Below are 13,591 nucleotides of genomic sequence, written 5' to 3' on the forward strand. Positions count from 1 at the left end.
AAACAACATGGTAATATCCTTCATTTTGTACTTGTAAGCCATTTTTTTAGCTCCATATAATAATAGCCTAAAGTAGAATATTAACCAGAATGCTTATTAAATAATTTCCATAATATCTCATATTAATTGTAATTACTTTCCAAAAGATACAATATAAGACATCTGTGCTTTTTTTTTTTTCTTTTAGTGTGGTAGAGAAATAGCAGCAAATTATAAATTTAAAAAATGTCAAGTTTGCAGCAAAGACAGAACTGAGAGAGGCCACTGGAACTTGGAACCTGAAACATGGTTAACGCAAAGGGCAAAGGGACAGTGAAATTAACATTTGACTGTGTGAGATCAGAAAGAGGAAGAGAAACTTGTTTCTCTTTACTTCTGGAACAAAGCTAACATATAAGTAGCTATAACAGAAAAAACCTCCCAGGTGCTATAGGCCATTCCTAATAGAACAAAGTTTCTTTCCAATGAGGGGAAAAGGGAGGAAAATCCTCCCATCACCCCCAATGCAGCACAAGCACTGATAATTCATATCTATCCCGTTTCCAATTCCCAGCTATCCTTTCTTCTCCATGCAGGTTCCCAGGTTAGGGAACATCACTAAAGTAAATGCCGTGATCACAGCTGACTCCACTGTGATTTCCTATCCGTCTCCCACGAGACCCTTGGAATCACTAGGCAACAACGACATTTCCTCAATTCTAATCCCTCTTCAATGGAAAGATGCACATATTTTTATAACAGCTTGTCAACAGAAAAAGAAACACTGCCACATTAAATAGAGACCTCAAGTTTTAGACATATATTTACATTTAAATTTGGCAGGGCGTTAAGGGAGAGCCTTGGAATTTTACCTTAAAACCAAGAAACTATGTAAATCCTCAATTCTCATGTTTTTCCAACCTTTTCAGTCCACTCAGCCTTTTTAATTACCGGCTCCTTCACTGAGAAGTTCAAGGTCATTCGATATGCACCCCCTTCAAACTTTATTACCACCTCCACCTCAGAATTTGATGTAATTTCACAGATTCCACTTCCATACCCTCCTGTGTCAAAGAAATATGAAGCCCCTGTCCTCTGTAATATCCTCTATTCCCTGTATCTTCCCAGGGACTGGCGCTTTAGTTGTGGTCCTTCAAGCTGGCTCACTCCTCCTCAGCCTTGACTAAATCCAGCCTGACTAGCCTTTAATTTAAAAAAGAACCTTTCTCAAGCTGCTTCCTTCTCAGGCTACCATTATATCACTCCGCTTCCCGTCACTCCCTACTGCTCTTGAAAGAGTCCTCTATGCTGGCCACCTCCACTTCCTCACCACCCACTCACTCGTTAATCCCTTCCAATCTGGCCCCCACCCTGATTCCTCTCTCATAGGGCGCTGGCAGGTACCCACTGCCAAATCCAACAGGCTCTGCTCAGGCCCCTCACTGTCCCAGCTCTAGCAGTGTCTGACACCAGTGACCACACGTCTGTGGCATTTATTTACTCATACACTACTTGATTCCAAAAAGGAGGACAGATGGCTTATAGCAATATATAAAATAGAGTGGGAGAGCATCAGTAAGAAGTAGGTGACCCCTAAAAGGGAAGGGATCCCAAAAGAAAGAAGGCTAAAGCCAAAATGCGAGCCATTGGGCAGTCATTCTCCACCTGGGGCAATTTGGGATAGTTAGCAATGCCTGGAGACATGTTTGGGTTTCACAACTGGTGAATGCTGCTGGGATCTAGTAGACAGAGGTCAGAGGTGCTTCTAAATATCCTGTAATGCACAGTCCCTCCCCCAACAAAGGCTTATTCAGCCCCAGATGCTACTAGTGCCAAGCTTGGGAAATTCTGCCACATTGTCCGATGACATACATGCAGTTCTTTTCTCTCTGACTTATTTAAATATTAGATGTGGATAATAACCCCTTCCTCAAAAGGCCCTCCTCTACTGTCATTCACAACCCTGGACTCTGCTGGAATCCTAACTCCCTATGAACCCTCTTCGATCTATGGGATCCTGATCTATGAGGATCCCATTCCCTTAAATGCCCCATCCACAGAGGACTCCACATTATCCTCCCCAAGTAAAGTAAATCCTCTATGACACTCTTCAATGTGACCTGTGCTCTTCCTTTATGGGAAAGTGTAATTCACTGATTGATTAATTGATCACGTGGTTACAGATCTGATGCCTAGACTAGAAGCTCTGGGAGGACAGGGACACATGTATCTTATACACCTAGTAGGCTCCCCAAAAATGTGTTGAGTAACTTGAAATGAATAAAACTCAAGGTCACATTCTCACAGAAAAAGCAAAGCAAACCGCTCAAACAATCTGATTTCTTTGGCTATTGAAACTTCCCTTTAAAGAAACTAAGTGGGAATCAGGTTTATCTTAGTTAGCTGACGAGACTTTCTGCATTTACAGTGGAGAGTGCTGGTCTAGCAGAATGGTTCCCAGTTACTTATCAGCCTGTGTTTTCCTAGTGTTGCTTATTTCTAAACAACCTCCAAAATCAGTTTGCTGAAAAATAGTTGAAATTCAAACTAACTTCCTTTACTGCTTTTCTTATTTACAGGTTGCAAATCAACATTCGCACCACAGCTCCTGCAGAGCCTGCCAGAACTCAAGCAAAGGACTCTGGTTTCTCAGTCAGTGGCTGATATCACCAACAACACTGCAAAGCAGCACCAGCAATAACATCTCATGTTTCCACGGCATCTTCCCTCAGGAAGGCTCCCAGAACCCTCCACAAACTCTCTGAGGAGATATAAGAAGGGTCCGTAATGGGTATCACTTCTCATCTGACTCCTAGACACTTTTCCATACCCTACTGCCAACTCCACCACATAATGAGAGGTGGGCTTAATTCCGCTGGAAACTACTGGGCAATTTAGGGAAAGAGAACATAACAACCCATGTTGGTCTGTGCTCTGAGTTCTAAGCTTGTCCTATATCCTATACAATGAAGATCTTGGCAGGAGATCGACCTTTTGTGGTCATTTTTCCAATGGCTAGAATGTGAAGACACCCAAAGAAAGGGTCAAGTAGGGAACTCGTCACCATCAAGTTCCAAAGGTAAAGTATAAAACCCTGACTGTAAGTAATGGATGTTCCCCAATTTTTTTCAGAGATAGGTTTCCAGTACAATAGTTGTAGTAACAGCAGCATTCATAGTAAACACAACAAACATTGAACACTTATTACGTGCAGGCTCTATACTAAACTACCTTCAGTGTCTCGTCTAATCCTCACGATTCCACTTGATGGTGCCATTGAAGGCTAAAAGAGGTTTCATTCAGCACTGCACTCCTTCTCTTAAACTTTAGGTAAATGGAAAAACTGTGGGCTCTAGAGGAGTTAGACGGGGCTTATTTTACTCAAATAGGACAAAAAAACAAAATAGAATCCCATCATTGATGGTGAGCTATTTCATTGGTAATCTGAATGCCCAGTATTCAAGCGGCTACCGTAAAAGCAGGCACCCTCCTTCCTCCCTTTCTGAAATAACAAACCTGAGCATTTGGTGGGCAGGATGAGTCTGGCTTACTTCCAGGGGAAAGTTCTGGGTGGAAATGGCCAACACTGATGCATTTCAGGGGCTGTGAGGGAAGTAATTCAAACTATTCAAGGTGGAAATAATAATGATGACAATGATGATGATGGTGGTGAGGGGGACTTTGACAGTATCTTGGTGGAGAACGAAAGCCCGCAGCAAGCAGGCATAATTGCCCTGGGACAGTTTCTTCCCTGTTGGAAGGGAGGTGTGTGCCTTGTAAGACAGTTGATCCCCACACTCACCTGGGAGCAGCCTGGGGCACTGCAGACAAACGGCCTCTCCTGCTCCAAATTCATCTTGGATTCCTCATAAATCTGAAGGGCCGGGGGAGAGGGAGGGAGGAAAACAGAAATCCGTGAATATCTCCTGTTTCCACATGAGAAACATGAGAAAGGCAGTCTCTTGGAGTCCCTTTCTATGCCAATTCCCAAATTAGACGAGAAAAACATGAATACAGGTCCTGCCCTGCTAAAGCTCATTAGGCTCCCTGCAGTCCAGGTTCCTATTATGTTTTCTTGAGTGCATATTGACTGTACTTTAAAGAAAAATGTCATGGGGCTGTTGCAGCAGAAACCCTGCCTTGGAAAGCCACATAGACTGTGGTATTACCAGGTAAGACACCACCTGCACAAATAGATTCCAAAGCAAAGTTCACACCTGTCCTTTGGGGTTGGCTACTTAAAACAGCAAGAGAAGGGGCAGTAACTGGGCAGTCATTAGTGTGAGGACCAATCCGAGCAACCAACCAAATGATTCACCCATAACTATCCCACCCACCAAACTTCGGCATGAACAAGGCATGCAAGGTAGCCCTGCAGCCAGTCTAGCCAATGACCTCGGTCTTCAATTCCCTTCCCTCTCAGGCATCCAATGACGCTTTAGCAAAAATTACCCAAGTTATGTAGTGGTGAATAGAAATCAGAAAACGCAGAAACATATTACATTGGATATTTTGCTCATTTGGTTTTACAGGCTGCTTTGAAATTAATACTAGATTAAAGCTACAGCCCTTCTAATCCAGATAAGTTATCTGGAATAAACTTTGCAGGGAGAAACTCTGCGTTATGATCTCATACATACAAGGTGAAATGAAAAAGTACGGTGAATACTTTTCTCTTCAAATAAAGAGATTATTACAGTAAAAAAAACACATTCAAAACACTCCCCCTCACTTTGAACACACTTATCCCATCGTTCTGGCCACTTTCTGAAGCAGTTCTGGAAGTCCTCTTTCGTGAGTGCCTTTAGTTGTGCTGTCGTGGCTACCTCGATATCTTGAATCAATTCAAAATGTTTACCTGTCATGGTCATTTTGACTTTGGGGAAGAGCCAGAAGTCACACGGTGCCAGATCCCACAAATAAGGTGGATGAGGACAGACCGTAATGTTTTTATTTGACAGAAATTGCTGTACCAGAAGCGATATGTGACATGGAGCATTGTCATAATGGAGGATAATTTACGACACACTTTAAAACACACCTTCTCTCAACTGTAACTCACACTCAACTGAATGCACTGAAGAAGTTGAAACTTGTCACACAATGTTACTAAAGTTTGATGCACCACTTCCCATGTTGAAGATCCCTGCCTTTCCGTTGGATGACACTCGGCAGCAGCATTCACTGTATTTTCTGATCACACCTCATATGTTAAATTATAGCGTGGTCCTTTCTTACATAGGGGTTAGGTTCTAAGGTAAGTTCATTATGCAAAAATTGAGCATAATCAAAATTACCTTTGCGAATCCTCCCAAAAGCCCCTAAAAGTACAGTGTACATGGTTTTGTGGTTACCAATATATATGGTAACATAATTTTTTAAATATCATAAAAATATTACTTAAATTTGTTACATAATTTAAATCATTTTCGAAATCAGACTTTTATTTTTGTCAATTTTAGAGTTGAGCTTGTATAAGTTGCATGGCTCTACTGTGGAACTAAAGCCTAGTGCTTTGTCTCTGAGCACTGGAAAAGATTTGCTTCTTTGAAAATGTTGCTTGTAAGTGATTCCAAAGGTGTTCCAAGTCACTTTCACCCCTAAAAGAGGGAACTCTGCTTCAACTCATGGAATAGTCACCGTTTGTCCAAGGAAACGTTATTATCACACACACACACACACACACACACACACACACACACACAACACACAAAACAACTCTAATTTGTAGGTCATTATACCCTTCCCCCAAACGCTAATATATTCCACGTATATTCTTTGGGAAATAAATGCATACTTTTGCTTTTATGAAACACAAAGTGAAAAGACTTTTTTAGATAACACTGCTAGTCAGATATTTTTAAAAAAACAACAAATTTTAAAATGCAAACCCTCTTCATACCACCATTTCTTCTGATCATACAATTTTCACAAAGCAATGCCCTTTTCAATCTCCATTTGTAATGCTTCCCATTGGTCACCTGTCAACACAATGACTCAGCATAATTTTATAGCTTTCCTATAACAGCCATATTGTTTAAACTCTTTCACTTTATTATATTTAGAAAGAGAAAAAAAGCCACACAAATATCTTTAGAAGCTTTCCACTAGCCCTTGTCTGAAAAAAGTCATGAGCAATTAAAATAACTTCTAGTGCGAGCACCCCTTATAGAGCACCCCACCTCTCTCCTATAAATGCTGATAACTTACTTCTAAGCCTCAAAATAAAGGGTAACTTTATAGCTAAGAAAATGATTTTGAGCCAAGATAGAATACACAACAGAGTAATTGGGATACCCATTAATTAAGTATGTGTTGTTTTTCTAGTAAAGTTTTAAAAATGCTTTCTTGGACCTTTTCTGCCTCTGTGGCTATAACCTGCCTGACCATTTCTAGGTCATTTAATTGCTTCAGCCCTCAATTTCCCCTCCTTTACAATGGGGGTATGAATATCAGTCTTCAGCTCCTTCATTCCTGTGTTACGCTGATCAGTTAGGAGGCCTGTAAGACATTTCCAAATTGTGGAGAAAGGTTGTGTATTTAAATGTGTGTGTTTGGAAGTGGGAAAAAGTTTTGTGGGCAAGCATGACTGGAACCTCACTTTAGTATTAACTAATCTCTATTTATAAAAGAGAAATTGCTATAAGATGAGTCTTTCTTGGACACCATGTAAGAGATTTAGTTGCCAAAGTAACAAAAGAATGCCAATATTAGTAATAGTACTAACCAATATTAAGATTACATGACAGTAAAGTGGGAAAGTTCCATATAAATACATTCGTAGCCTACATCTCAAAATAGTAACTTGTAGTAACAATTAGATTAATGTCCAACTAATAGAAATGGTCAAGATTGGAAGTGCTACTGCTGAAAGTTAAAGGAGATTTCATTAATAAGCCAAAGTGAGGAAGGAGATTGACAAAGCCCTCCCTCGGAAGCATGAAAAGAAACTCTTTTTCTACCATTATCACAACTCTCGTCCATCAAAATGCTGACTTCTCCCATAAATTCGGGCCCATCAATATGTTTACCTACCATTTTAGTACTTTATTTTTTAAACATAAATGAATTCGTATCAATTTACTACATTGCTATGGATCCCATGGACCAAATGCTTTGGCAACATAATATTGAAATTAAAGTCCTAAGGCAAAATGGCAGATGCTAAAATAAGTTGTAAGTGATTAATAAAATCTAAGGTAAGTGGGTGTCTATATATAAGTGTGTGAACCTCAACTGCTTTATTTTGATGCTCAACAATTCCCACATTTTGCCCTTTGGAAATAGCATAGCCTTCCTCATTCCTCTCTGTGTGGGTGTTTGTGATAGTTTTACTGAATGGTACTATTCCATCATGCAGGCTTCATTACTTTTATCAACTAGTATGATCTGGTCTGATGTATTAGTCAAGAGCCACAGTCTATTTTTATGGTCTATTATTATGGTTCTTTTCCAGCACATACTGCAATAATCATTCTCTCAAACAGACTCTTACTAAAGCCCTGTATATATTCTTTTATCATCCATCAGGTGGAGGGGGGGCAAATTACCTAGACGTGATTTTTATCCAGGTTGTTCTCAATGTGGTGCTCAGAAGTCAGATCTCATCCTCTCATTTCCCATTCAGTTTTTTACTAGCTGGGATATTTTAATGACCCAGCTGTGTTTGGCAATCCCCATACCCCAGACTCCACTGCACACAGCTGACATAGTAGGCGTACAATAAATATTTGTGGGATGGATAATGAATCCTGACTCATCACAATAAACCACCCCAAACAGCTTGCCTTTTCTCTATTCCTAAGGCAGTGGTTCTCAAACGTTTTTGGCCCAGAACCAAGTTTTTAGCGAGGCAAGAGTTTGTGTAGGCCACTCATTCACCTGGACACAGTCATGGCCAGAAAAGAAATTTCACCAAATTTACTGGGAGGGGAAAAAAACAAAGTTGCTTCTGGTGAAAACAACAATGAGGTGAAGCTAGTTTTCACTAAATTTCACATGTAAGTGTATTAATTCTCTATAAATTCAGTCTCGTAATATTGCCATAGACATCGAAACACCCGAAACCTAATCTATTAGCCAAGTGTGGGCTGTTTGTGAATCCTGCTTTCCCAGAGTGCCCTTTGAGAAACACAGAGTGACCCTTTAGCTTTGGTTAGATACAGTCCTAATTGTGGCAGACTGTTAAGTCATTTAAAAGTTTCTAAACAGTACTATTTTTTATTTCTCATTTCCAAAGTTCAGATTCAGTGCTCACTTAAATGCCTCCTGAGCCTAATTTCCTTTCGAATTTTTGGAAAACAACACAAACCCCTAATAACAAACCCTAATAGTGCCTAAAGTGAGTAGAGGTTTTTTGTAGTTGACAAGATGATGACAGGCCTGATTTACAATTCAAACCTTCCACTGCCACTGGATTCCTCTGGCCTCGCAATGAGCAAGAATCTCTTTCATTGTTCAGTGTTTGACCCCACAAATCCCTCCTGCTCTAAACTGGGAAATCTTCCACAATGGCTGAGGCAATCCATTCAAAGCCTTTGCCAGGCACTTAGGGATATACTTGGAATTACCATTTCATGAAGGGCAAGCATCGCAAAAAACTAACATTACTAAAAAGTTGGATAGTCTACACAAAATGCTGCATATAGGTATTTTAAACTGAAGGGTAACAACGAAGGCAAAGGGAAAAAACCTTCATCACCCGGTTTGCTGTAATCAGCCAACCATGTTGCTTCCCCATCAAAATAGGAAGCCACTACTGATCCTTAGTGGACATTCAATTCTAATCGTAGTGGAATGATACAAATTTCGCCCAGTAAAAGAAGGTAGAGTCATACAGTGATTTGGGGTTTGGAGTAGTAAAATACTAAAAATGTTGTTTTAATCTGAAAATATGGCATGCGCTTTTATCAACACTAACAGTTATGGGAACTTCAAAGCTGCAAACTGAAACTAAATAGAAATGAGCACTAATGATAATAATAATGTATCCCGATCAGCTCTGGTATTACTAATCTTGATATGAACGTATGTATCATAGATCGGAAAGAGAGGGCGTGAATTTTAATAGTGATGTTAACAGCATCTGTCGGCGTTTATTGCCCTACTATGATTGCAGAGTCTTCTTGGCAGGACTCACATGAAACAGACCTTGCTACCGCACTGAGCTTTTTAGACCGCTGAGAGGGCTCTATGAGACAATTGGTCCTTCCTCGTGTCAAGAACAGCTGACACATAGGAACATCTTGAGTTAGTTACACTGTGTGAGAGTCCAGATTAGCCTTACTTTGTTTTTGGTAACAAAGGTTGTTATTAACTAAATTAGTTAAGGGTATAGCCAATTTGCACTTTGCGTTTCTGAAAAAAGCAAATGTCTCTCTCAAGGTATTGGTGAGAAAGGCAAAGACCTACACACAATAATAACCTAGTACAAATTCACCAACAACACTGTCTAAATTATTTTATTCAAAGATGCCCCATTCTACTTTAAAAGCGAGGATGCAGCCCGGTTCTCCCAACACATGGCTGGCTACCTGTTGGAAAGGAATTATATATTCAGTCTGGGGCTAAGACTTCTTTCTTTGGGAGGGACACTGTACCTTTCACTATCTTATTTGCCCATCTGTAAAACAGGACCGATTTTGTAAAACGTTGTAAAACAGGACCATTCAAAGAAATATTATTTGAAAAAATAATTAATGGAAGCTAACTGTAAAATAAGAGAAAAGCAACACCTTTATTTTAAATATAGCTTAATTTTTCCAACAGGAATATAGTAATTTCAAATAGAAAAATAATCACCCTTGTATCCCATTCCAAGAAAATCAATTATTTGGGGGAGTATGTCTTTGTATCCCTCCCTACACATGTGTATGTGTCTCTCTCTGTCTTTGTTTTTCTGTATCGTCTCTCTCTAAAACTCTATGTCTGTCTTTAGATGTCTACTTCTCTGTGTCTTTGTTTTGTTTTCTATGCCTTTCTCTGTTTTTGTGTGTCTGTCTGTCTGTCTGTCTGTCTCTCTCTCTCTCTCTCTCTCTCTCTCTCTCTCTCACACACACACACACACACACACACACACACACACACACACAATTTATCAGATGTATTCTTACCAGCTTTACTGGTAAAAAGATCTAGTAGGCTTGTTTCCTGTTTCAGTGTTATTCTTGAAGTGGGCTGCAGCTAGAATCTGAATTTCATTGGGCTATTATTATTTGCAGCTGTGTGACCTTTTTAACCCTCCTTTTAAAGTGACATTTCAGCCCTCAAGCTTGAAACGCCTTGAATGCTGCAAAGTTTTCTAACCAGAGATTTACACAAGGAACAAAACCAAGAGAGGTACTGCACCTTCTAAGTGAAAACTTCACCAGAACTTGGCGAGAATTGGGTGTATTACTGGGCAGTTTACCGGCAGAACCCTTTTCCCGGAAGTTCTAAACTTTACACACAGTGCTGCAGTTAAATATTACTATTCCATTCGACCCAGAAAATCACTGTCCTGAAAAGATGTTAACCATCCACTGTTCAGAATCCCACAACCTGAATCAAAGACCTCTGAGATTGTTTCACACACTACACATGCTAAGGGACTGTCCAAAGTTCCCTTCGAACCAGACCTGCTGTTCCCAGGAGGAAGGATTTCAAGAAAACCTTTTGTTTCTGGAAGCTCACCCAGGCTTTACCTCCCAAGCAAGGCCTAACAGGAGAGAGTGCTGGGGGCTCACATCCTCTCCTGTACTTCTGCAGAGGTCTGTGGTTTTATTTATGTGGCGTTTATCCTGTGTATGAAAAAACATTCCAGTGGGATTGGGTTTTCATATGTTAGATTCCTCTTTCTTTCTTTTTTTTTTTTTAAGTTTTCCATATGTTTCTTTGGAAATGAGTCCTCTTTTCAAAGTTACTAGCTAAATTCTACTTAGGTTTCACACAGTTCTGTCTTAACAGTTTTCCCACCGATGCGTTCAGCAATTTCGAAATACAAGCTAAGCACCGGTGTTGGGCACTAGTGGTGGTGTTAAATAAGTCACTGCAGTCTGTGTGTCTGTGCCTGAGTGTGTATATTTAGGTCCTTGTTCCTCTTCTTGCACAATACATGTTTTGCAGGACATGCCCTGTCTCCAAGAAAAGTTTATTTGACATACATGTCAAATAAAAAAAGCCTGAGATTCTCAGGCTTTCAAGGAAATATCGAAGGTAACCAAATCACTTGGCTTGTTTCTAATGGGACTAAAGACAATGTCAGAAGACATGCTAAAAGGTGGCAAACTTTTCCTTCTTACCGGCTCCCAATTCAAACTAACTGAAGAGAAAAGGAAGGGGTGAAAAGGAAAGGGAAAGGAAGGGAAGGGAAGAGAAGGGAAGGGAAGGAAAGGGAAAAGGAAAGGAAAGAGAAAAGAAAAAAGAAAAGAAAAGAAAAGAAAAGAAAAGAAAAGAAAAGAAAAGAAAAGAAAAGAAAAGAAAAGAAAAGAAAAGAAAAGAAAAGAAAAGAAAAAAAGCAAAATTGGAACAAGAGGTGATCAGGGGATTCACCGACATTGCCATCCATATCTTTCCAGAGTCTTCCATTGCAATTTAAAATAATTGCCCCATGAAATCTTGAGAGGAAAAACTATGAGAGGATAGAAATTAAACACAAAACTGGGTATATTCTTCAAAATGGTCAAAAGCAGTTTGCCTTTAGAAAATCAGGAAAAAGTCAGCAGTACAGTTTTTTCTTCTCTTTCACTCTACTACAGTAAAATTTGCCTCGTTAGAATTATAACACATTCTCAATGTACAACTGTGCCTCTGGATACTTTTTAGTACATTTTGGGTGCATTTGGTTTTTAAACTGTCTTATATAAAATGAGTATTTAAAAATATTCTGAAAAATCACAACTTTCTAGTCTTGGTTTTATTTTCACATATTCAAATGATTTTTATTGGATAGAATTTTCTTTGTATCTTTATTCTATGTACGTATCCTTGCCTCTCTAGCAACAATACATGTTTGGTCCATCTAATGTGAGATGAAGTAATCTTTAACACCTGAGACATTTTCATCTTGTGCATGAATCTAATCTACAGAATGTGTGGCTGTATATAAACCCAGAGCTGATCGTGCCAGACCTCTGTTTTCTGCAGGGCCTGGTAAGAGGCTGTTTGATCTTACTCTTAAATCTTAAGATTACTATTACTGACTTACTATTAAAAGACACTCGAGAATGATCATTACTGAACTGGGTGATTTTCACCCCAGACTCCAGAAGAAAAGTAGGCATTTCCAAGTTCTATGTAAAGTAGCCAACAGTTGTGTTCAGAGCTTGCTACATCTCACGGTGTCAGCTGAACACAAGGTAAAAATATACTCGAAGACTTGATTCAGATTCCTAACACACTATGCTTCAAATGTCAAGCCTGTGAACATCTGACAGTGCTAGGAGGTCACTTGAAGGCCATGTTAAAGCAAAAATCTTATGTCATCTGAAGATTCTGCCATCCTTCTAATAAGGTCTCCTTTCTAACTATTAGCAAAAGGCACATTTTCATCTGCCTTCCTAGAAAAGGCATAATTTCCTTGCATGACCTAGCAAGGAGATTTGGAAATATACTGAAGTCAATTTTTAGTTGCCACAGTTATGGGGGGCACGATTGGCATTTAACTGAGGGTCAGGGGTATAAAATATTCTACGAAGTGCAGCATGGGCAGCCCTGTGCAACGCTGAATTCTCCCTACCCAACAGCCAATAGTGAAGCTTTGGCAACACTAATAATGGTATAAGCCCCACCGCCCCTGGTTGAGAGGTAAGAAGCTGATAAGAGTAAAAGAATAGTAAGACAATTAAAACAAAGTCAGCACACAGAGGAGGAAATGAAAATAAAGGAGTAAACACATATCCACCTCTCTCAGTAAACCGTGAATAAAGTTAAGCTTAGGATGAGGCTAGCTTCAATGCCAATAAAAACTTTATGAATATTCAAAACAGTATGTGAAGTGATTCCCGCTCAGTGTGAAGGACAGCTGGGGACTGTTGGCAAAATTTTAACTAAGCATAAGCATAGAGGAGACAATCCATAGAGGAAAAAGATGAGTACCCTAGTCTAAACTCGGGTCGATTTTTTTTGTTTTTTTTTCCAATGAATTACCTAGTTTGGCTACCTATAGCCCTCACTGTCCAGTTGATCTGCCATGCCATTTTAAGCAGCGGTGAATCAACAGTAGTAGACAAAGCATTGGCCCAATGTGGAAACAGGCTCTTGGTCAGATGCCTTTTCATTCCTGATAATTGCCTGTTGATTTTATATCATTGCTGAGGATAGCTCCATCAAAAGGAATGTGTTTGTCTTTCCTTTGTCTCTTTTAAAAAATGTAAGTAGAGAACATTACAAACTTCTAAATTCTATGCAAATGTTGCTGGTACCATCAGATGTCAGTTCATAGAATATTTATTAGGGTAACATTGGTCTCCAAACCAACTTCTCAGTAAGAAAACTTAATAGGTCAAAAAATATTATATATACTATATGTACACATATGTGTATATATAGTATATATATACATATATGTTTTGTGTGTGTGTATATAACATACACATATGTACAAACACACACAAATATATAAATACATTATATA

General features: G+C 39.4%; 1 protein-coding gene across 2 annotated transcripts in view; it reads right to left on the reverse strand.

Moving 5' to 3' along the window:
- CREB5 (cAMP responsive element binding protein 5) overlaps positions 1–13,591 on the reverse strand; it is a 381,389-nt gene that overhangs the window by 308,786 nt on the left and 59,012 nt on the right. For both annotated transcript variants that reach the window (XM_081079476.1, XM_081079475.1), the window contains exon 2: positions 3,782–3,853. In XM_081079476.1, coding sequence (XP_080935602.1) covers positions 3,782–3,835 — 54 coding nt within the window. In that variant the 5' untranslated portion in view covers positions 3,836–3,853. The remainder of the gene's footprint in view (positions 1–3,781; positions 3,854–13,591) is intronic.

Source organism: Rhinolophus hipposideros, assembly GCF_964194185.1.
Source record: "Rhinolophus hipposideros genome assembly, chromosome: 18".
In the NCBI taxonomy this organism is placed as follows: domain Eukaryota; kingdom Metazoa; phylum Chordata; class Mammalia; order Chiroptera; family Rhinolophidae; genus Rhinolophus; species Rhinolophus hipposideros.